The 7,189-nt window shown below is 48.1% G+C and overlaps 1 protein-coding gene across 2 annotated transcripts; it reads left to right on the top strand.

The window, feature by feature from the left end:
- Positions 1 to 1,339: 1,339 nt before the first annotated feature.
- On the top strand, positions 1,340 to 7,125 carry LOC121917780. Of its 2 annotated transcripts, none has more exons than XM_042443904.1 (13): positions 1,340 to 1,454; positions 2,654 to 2,724; positions 3,547 to 3,613; positions 3,806 to 3,861; positions 4,367 to 4,418; positions 4,501 to 4,575; positions 5,187 to 5,230; positions 5,345 to 5,426; positions 5,737 to 5,870; positions 5,967 to 6,096; positions 6,202 to 6,371; positions 6,461 to 6,562; positions 6,675 to 7,125. In XM_042443904.1, exons 2-12 carry the CDS (start codon positions 2,657 to 2,659, stop codon positions 6,540 to 6,542), a joined length of 960 nt encoding a protein of 319 aa, XP_042299838.1. In that variant the 5' UTR covers positions 1,340 to 1,454; positions 2,654 to 2,656; the 3' UTR covers positions 6,543 to 6,562; positions 6,675 to 7,125. The 2 variants fall into 2 exon arrangements, with proteins under 2 accessions (XP_042299838.1, XP_042299837.1); XM_042443903.1 differs by lacking the exon at positions 1,340 to 1,454 and adding an exon at positions 2,126 to 2,551.
- The last annotated feature ends 64 nt before the right edge of the window (positions 7,126 to 7,189 follow it).

Genomic DNA, 7,189 nt, shown 5'->3' with positions numbered 1-7,189 from the left:
GTGGTAAACTGGGCTTGGTATATGCTAGGGAGTGCCCCAGGTATTGCACAAGCTATCATCCACAAGATCCATTTACACTGAAGGAAAATGCACTTTTTATACCAAGATGCAGGCCAGGGATTATAATTTACATATATTAAAAAGGTGTAGATCAATGCTAGGCCGCAAGGCTTCCCGGTGCAGCTAAAAAGAAGCGCATAAATGGCGCTTCTTCTTGTGTCCCGGATGTGACGCCGTGAGGCGCTACTCGCACACTCGTGGCGTCATATTCGGGGTGCAATGTGCGGACGCTATGCGTCCGGCATGCGGTAATGGTGGCCCCTGTGTATATAGAGCGCCGCCATTATTACGTCCCCGTCATGTGCTAGGGGTGAGGCCGGTGTGGACGCTAGGCCCTTGGCCAACCCCTAGCAACGGGCCTACAATTCCCAGGATTCTCTAGCATTGAGCCAGGGGCAGTTAAAGCAGTCTCAAACTGGGTTATTTCTGCAGTGTATTTTGGATCACAGTGCCCTTTCTCAGGGCCTGGTGCCATTTTGGCACCTTTTCAGAGACAGCCATGGCACTGCCATGACGCCCTTATTCCACAGGAAATCACTACTAGTAGTAGTACTGCTACTACTACTGTTCCTCTTATTATTACTCATTCCCCTTCACAACTAAATAAGATGATGAAGATGGCATATAGCATCTTCGTTTTTAATTCCATTTATCAATTCTACTGTGTCTGGGCGAAGTCAACGCAGATGGCTTTTAATTGAAACAGGGCCACAAGGGGAGTGAATTAAAAGTAACTTTTGCTTAACAGTCCCACGGTTCTGACCCAAACCTGTGCATGCAGCCCTGCTTTTAAAGGGACTAGAACTCCTTTGTGGAGTGGCGAGTTAAGCCCAGAGCTTGAAAAAGTTACTTTTCCGAGATAATATTTCCCATAACCTTCATGAACTGTAGCAGTAGGGGTGGATTCTGGGACCTGTAGTCCACACTCAAATGTAACGTTTCCTCTGCCAAGGCCAACACACTAGGTTTTTTGGGGGACTACAACACCCAGAATCCCCCAGCCCATAAGATGGGCTTTCCCAGAGCTTGGAAAAGTTACTTTGAGGGGGAGGGCTTTACAAGTCCCAGAACCATTGTAGCTGTGCTGCCGGGGAAGTGCATTCAGGAATACATTGTCCCCGACTAAAAAGTAACTTTTCCACCTTGCTCTGCTTACTTAGGGTCAAGCTTTTTTGAGAACTACAACTCCCAGAACCCACCCAACCCAGACGACCGTAGAGCTTCCAGAAGTTACTCTTTTGGGGGGACTACATTTCCCAGAACCTCCAGGAACCACATTCTGGGATTTATAGTTCCCCATTAAAAAAGTAACTTCTTTCCATCCCCAACCTAGAGCTCAATGCAGGTGCCTTTGGGGACTATAACTCCCAGAATCCCTAGGGCCATGCTGGACGGTGAGTCATGCAGCCGGAAGGACAGACAGCCCTCCTTGGCCGGACGCCTTCTGATGACATCACATCACTCACCTGCCAGCGGACAGGGCCCTTGCCCCAGCAAGGGGGCTCTCTTCTCTGGGTGGGGAGAGGGAGGATAAAGCAGCCAACCAGAATCATCCGGAGGCGGGGCCATGCAGATGAGGCCTCGCTGAGCATGATGGGAAAGGGAGGAAAGTCCCATTTCCCCCTTTTCTCCCAGGAATAAGGCTTGGCCTGGCTCTTCCTTCCCCAAAGAAACTCGTCATTCAGTCTCCAAGATGGAGGCCTTCCCCCTGCATTTTGGAATTTCCCTCCAGTTTCCCAAATGTGCCCCAAAGGTCCCATAATCCACCCTCAGTGAACAACAGCCCTGCAAGGCTGGCCACCCAAAACCTTGTGCAGCTCTTTGCAAAGCAAAGCGAGCCGAAATACAAATCAAAGGCCTGCTCTGGCCTACATTCGAAACCCCAAAACTAGAAATCATAATGTTGGCAATAGATCGTTATTATAATAAAATTTAAAACATGTACTTTGAAAGAACGCACATCCCTTGCTTTTGTAAAAAAATTGAAATTCAATATAAGCTTTAAAATTAATTAAAAGTTTTATGATGTTATTATTATTTATTTTAATTTAAATTATTTTTAATATTGAATTTAAGATCATTTTACAATTTAAATTTTGAAATTTGATATAAATGTTAAAAGTTATTTTAAATTTTAATCACAGTCTCAAAATCCAGGAAGCCCTTCTCAAAATGGAGGTACAAATCCTAGCAATGCCCCCCCCCCCCAATCCTCACAGAATATGAATTTAATGATGGAGCATGTTCAGGGCTTCTAAGCAGAGAAGCAATGCCCAGGTAAAGGACATGGCAATTCTCCAGCCTTGCTTTCCTTCACAAAGGTTCCATCTCTTCTCTGGAACCTGGGCTCCATTCTGGAACCCAACGGAGGCCCTGCTTCAGTTGTTGGTTCTTGGCTGCTGGAAGCCAGAGGCTGCTTTCTGTCAGGCTCCTTGTCCTGGACTCAGGTCCCCCTCCATTGGCCATGACTGGCTTCAAGGGCTTTGTCAAAGTGAGTGAGGGCTGAAGGGCAAAGGCCAAGCGGTGGGAGGACAGCCATGTTGTCCCTCGTCTTCCCTGGCTCTCCTTCATTGCCTCTCTCCTTTGCTTCCAGACCATGACAAAACCTGTTCGGCGGATGTTCCGATCCATATGGCCCCAAAATAAGAAGAACAAGAATCCAGAGTAAGGCCCTGCTTCCTTCTTTCCTGTCCTCTGTCTTTCTTTCCTTTTTTTCTTTCTTTCCCCCCTTCCTTCCTTCTGGGACATACTAAAACAAAATGACTGTACTGTAATTGCTATTGGCAAGTCCAGTCCAGTCCATAGCAAGTACTCTTCAATGATTCTCTATGGCCAAGCATGTTTTCCCTATGGGAAAATGTCTCCCAATGATTCCTTATTGGTGAGTATGCTTTCTCTATGGGCAAAATTTCCCCAGTGATTCTTTATGGGTAAGTATGGGCTCCATACAGACAGGCCAAAATAAAGCTGCTTCGGGTCACTTTGGAGGTACAGTGGTGCCTCGGGTTACGAAATTAATTCGTTCCGCGGCCGCTTTCGTAACCCGAAAAGCCTTCGTAAGCCGAAATGCCATAGGCGCTAATGGGGAAAAAGCCGCGGCTCTGCCGCGGCTCCATTTAAAATAGCTCCGGAGTTTTTTCGTAACCCGAAAAAACGTAACCCGAAACAATAATTCCCTATGGGATTTTTTCGTAGCCTGAAAATTCGTAACCTGGGTATTTCGTATCCCGAGGTACCACTGTATGCTGTTTAAATGATGCATGTGTCCTAAGGGTCTGGAAGCCATGCAAAAGCCACACTTCAGTCCTTTGGCGAGGAGTCGTAGTGTTGGCAATAAGTGACCCATATTTCAGACCCATAGAGGAATAGACAGTACAATGCTCTATACACACTGATTTTTGTGCTTCGCCTCAAGTGTTGATAATATAATAATAATAATCACCATCATCATCATCATCATCAATCCTTTTCCTGTCCCTCTCTCAGTCTTCCAGAAGTCAAGATCAGCTATCCTCAGTCGCTTGAAGAAGCACGGAGTTGTATGTCTTTAACGGTAATGAAAGATAGGCATCCCCTCCCCACCTTTTCTGTCCAGATTCATCATGGGTAACAAAAGGGTGAAACGGGGGGGGGGGGTCTCCCTTCTCCCCTTTTTTAGGGAACGTCTTTTAGGCTCAGGGCCACCCAAAGACCATCCCCTTGTGGCCCACGTTCTCTCCTTTCACTTCCCTCTGTTTATTTGTAGGAAACTGAGAGCGCCTGTCCTGCCGCAGAGGTTGATCTTGGGGCCAGTTCGGACAGGTAAGGTCTTCTCAGTTTAGGTCTTGGATGGGTACTAAATGACCAGCATATGAAGATGATGATGATGATGATAATAATAATAATAATAATAATAATCAGATTTATTTATATGCCGCCTAATCACTGGGAATCTGGGCGGCTTACAACAGAGGGGATAATAGACGGTTCCCTGTCCTCAAGCTTACAATCTAAAAGACAGGACACAAAAGGAGAAGGGAATGGTGAGGAGGGGAGAGGATCAGGTCCAGCATTCTTCTCTGCCTCTGAGGCCTGGACCAAGGCAGATGGACCGGAGGGAGGGCTCTCCTTCTTCAGGCTAGCCCTGATGGAGCTGGACCAGCCTATTCACTCCCTCACAGGTCGAAAGATGACTGTTAAGGAGGAAGGAGCCTCTTTCTTCAGGCTAGCCCTGAAGGATGAAAATGATGATGATGATGATGATGATGATGATGATGATGATGATGATGATGATGATGATGATATCACTTCCCTGTCTGTATTTCAGTTTGGAGGGGATCCCTGAAATGCAGGAGGCAGAGAGCGTTCCCTCTCTGATGGTAATGTAATACAGTCCATTCCCCTCTTTCTCCACTTTTTTTGAAGGACTGTCCAAACTCATTCTTTTTTTTCTCTTGATAGGAAAACGATGAAGAGGAGGAAGACACAGGGAAAGGAAAAGATGGGGAGAAGGTCAATAACTCTTTTGACTCACAGGTAAAAAAAGGGCAAAACTGGCAGGGGGAAAACTTTTACGATCAGGCCCACCCCAAGACCTTGTGGCCCTGTTTAAATACTTGAAGGGGTGTCATATCACTCCTTGACCTTCTCTTCTCCGGGTTAAACATCCCCAGCTCCCTGATTTGTTCCTCATTCATATGACATGGTTTCCAGATCCTTGACCATTTCAGTCACTCTCCTTTGGACACATGGGTCCAGTTTCTTCACATCCTTGAATTGTTTTGCCCAGAACTGGACACAGCATTATTCCAGGAGAGGCCTGACCAAAGATTAGATTGCCAGTATTACTTCCCTTGATCTAGAGACTATACTCCTATTGATGCAACCTAAAATAGCATTGGCCTTTTTAAGCTGCCGCATTGCACTGTTGACTCATGTTCAACTTATGCTCTACTAGGACTCCCAGATCCCTTTCACATGTATAAAGTCTCCTTAAGACCGGTGTCTCCCATAATCCTGTATCTATGCATTTCGTTTTTCCACCCTAAAGAACTCTGAAGCGCTCTTTCAGCTCATGGGTAATCAAAGGGTCCCCCCTTGTAGCCCATGTTCTCCCTCTCACTTCTCTTCCCCTCCGTTATTTATAGGATCCAGATGGTGGTCCCTGTACGTTTCCAGATGGTGGGCCCAGGTAAGTTTCTCTCTCCAAACAGCCAAATGACCGGGACATGAAGATGTTTCTATAAGAGGCCTTTCCCTGGCATCGTCCTGTTTTGTTTCATGGCCTTTTCCTGCTCCGTTTCAGAGTCCAAGAAGTTCAGGAGAGTACTTCTGATGAGAAGTGCAGTGATCAGGAGTTTGACTTGAGCGAATTTAATTCTTCCCCGGTAAGGAAGGAAGGAGACTCTTAAAGAAATATTGGTTTATTTTAATGTCTACAATCCCGCTTTGGGATTTTCGGAAACTGTTTGTTTTTATACTTCATCCAAGTCCTCTGCAGTGACTTTCTAATATAATGGTCTAGGAATGCTTTTCTGATACCAAAGATAAGCGTGGAAACTTTCAAGAGACAATAGTTCCCCCCCCCCTTTTTAAAGTTATCCAACCCAAAATCCACATTAAAGACCAGGCCCGATAGGAAGGAAGGCTTGTCACATAGGGCCTCCTTTTCCCTGCTCTCTTTTCCCCTTCTGACAGACAAAGGAAGCCTTACACCGGCTGTGTAAGAAGTACTCCAATTTGTCCCAAGAAGAGAAGTGGGACATGGCAGACGCCATCGCAAGAAATCATGTGAACCTGATGGTGGACCATTACCTGGAATCAAAAGAAACGTAGGCCGATTCCTCCTCCCGGGATGCACCCCATTTTCCCTCCCGGGGGCTGGGGGCCCAGCAGGGATGCCATTGGCTCTCCTTCCCTTTCTCTAGGGCCTGTGATGAGCTGATGTGTGCTGTCCTCTCTGAAGGCCAATGCAACCACCACATCTGCCTGACTCACTTCTTCATGAAAATGATTGAAAGTCAGATGCTGTACGGTGAAGAGCCACCTTTGGCCAAGGTCAGGTGCTGACCCTTGCATGGCTCATCCGCAAAGTAGGAAATACAGGGTAGTTTCCCTCCCTCCTTCCAGGTTGTTTACCAGAAAACCTGCTTCTCTCTTCAGGTGAAGGCGCTCAGAGGGATCAGGGCCATTGTAGCGGACCTCAGCGACACCCAGACCCTGAAGAACAAGCTGTTGTTCCACTTCGTGACCCTGGCCAATTTCTTGGTCAGTCAGTGCCAAACCAAGGAGCAGGGGACCAGAGAGAAGCTCAAAACATACCTGGTTCCAGGGTAAATTGGCTGAAAGGCAGGGCTGGGAAAGGATTGGCCAGTGGGGCTAGGTGCAATCCTGAACCAACCATCTTTTCTGTCCCCTGCAGGGAAGCAATTGACATCTTTGCAATCCTGCTCCAGAGGCTAGACCTGGTGCACAACATGAAATCCTACCTTTTCCCCAAATGAGCGCCCTGCCTTCCCTCGCAGTGAGTCTGGTTTCCCTCCCTCTCCCTCTCTCTTTGGGGAATGGTTTTCCCTTCAAAGGGAAGACGCACAAACCAAAAGTATCTCTCCCTCCATCCCTCCTCCTCCCCACAGGACCGAAAGACCGTCCCACCAGTGCCATGGCTCTACCCCAAGGGACATCCATCTCCGGCCGAGAAGTTCCCAGAAGACTCCCCTCCGGACTCCTTGCTGCCCCTGGGCAAAGGGAAGGATGGCATGGCCTTCCCACGCTGCCGCCACTCGGATGCTGGGTGCAGATATTTCCCCATTGGGGCGGGATAATCCCAGTTCCCCCAGGGTGAAAATGTCCCATCCACGTCGAGCCACCTGCCCCAGGTTCCAGTGACGGTGAGCGCTAGCAGCCAAAGCCCCCTCTGGATGGAGCTCTGGGACTTCAACTATCAGAGTCTAGCCAGGTTCAAATCCCTGCTCTGCCAAGGAAGGAAGCCAGAGGGAGGGAGGGAGGAAGAGAGGACTACATCTTCCAGCAGCCCCCCGCCCACCATCTCCTTCCTGCCACTGCTGGTCAGTCAGACGGGCTCCCGAAACGCCTGCTTCCTCCCCTTCCCCCTCTTTCTCTCCCCTCCTTCCTCCCGCCCCCTCCTTCC

This window comes from Sceloporus undulatus, unplaced genomic scaffold (assembly GCF_019175285.1).
Source record: "Sceloporus undulatus isolate JIND9_A2432 ecotype Alabama unplaced genomic scaffold, SceUnd_v1.1 scaffold_711, whole genome shotgun sequence".
NCBI classification, from domain to species: Eukaryota; Metazoa; Chordata; class Lepidosauria; order Squamata; family Phrynosomatidae; genus Sceloporus; species Sceloporus undulatus.
This window is presented reverse-complemented; position numbering and strand designations above follow the sequence as displayed.

What these genes read in the sequence shown, in the direction of transcription:
- LOC121917780 (XM_042443903.1), top strand. Translation starts at nt 2,525, where the DNA reads ATGACTGGCTTCAAGGGCTTTGTCAAA. An exon ending in GCTTCAAGGGCTTTGTCAAA is followed by an intron (nt 2,552 to 2,653) that starts GTGAGTGAGGGC and finishes CTTTGCTTCCAG; the next exon opens with ACCATGACAAAACCTGTTCG. An exon ending in TTTCCAGATGGTGGGCCCAG is followed by an intron (nt 5,231 to 5,344) that starts GTAAGTTTCTCT and finishes GCTCCGTTTCAG; the next exon opens with AGTCCAAGAAGTTCAGGAGA.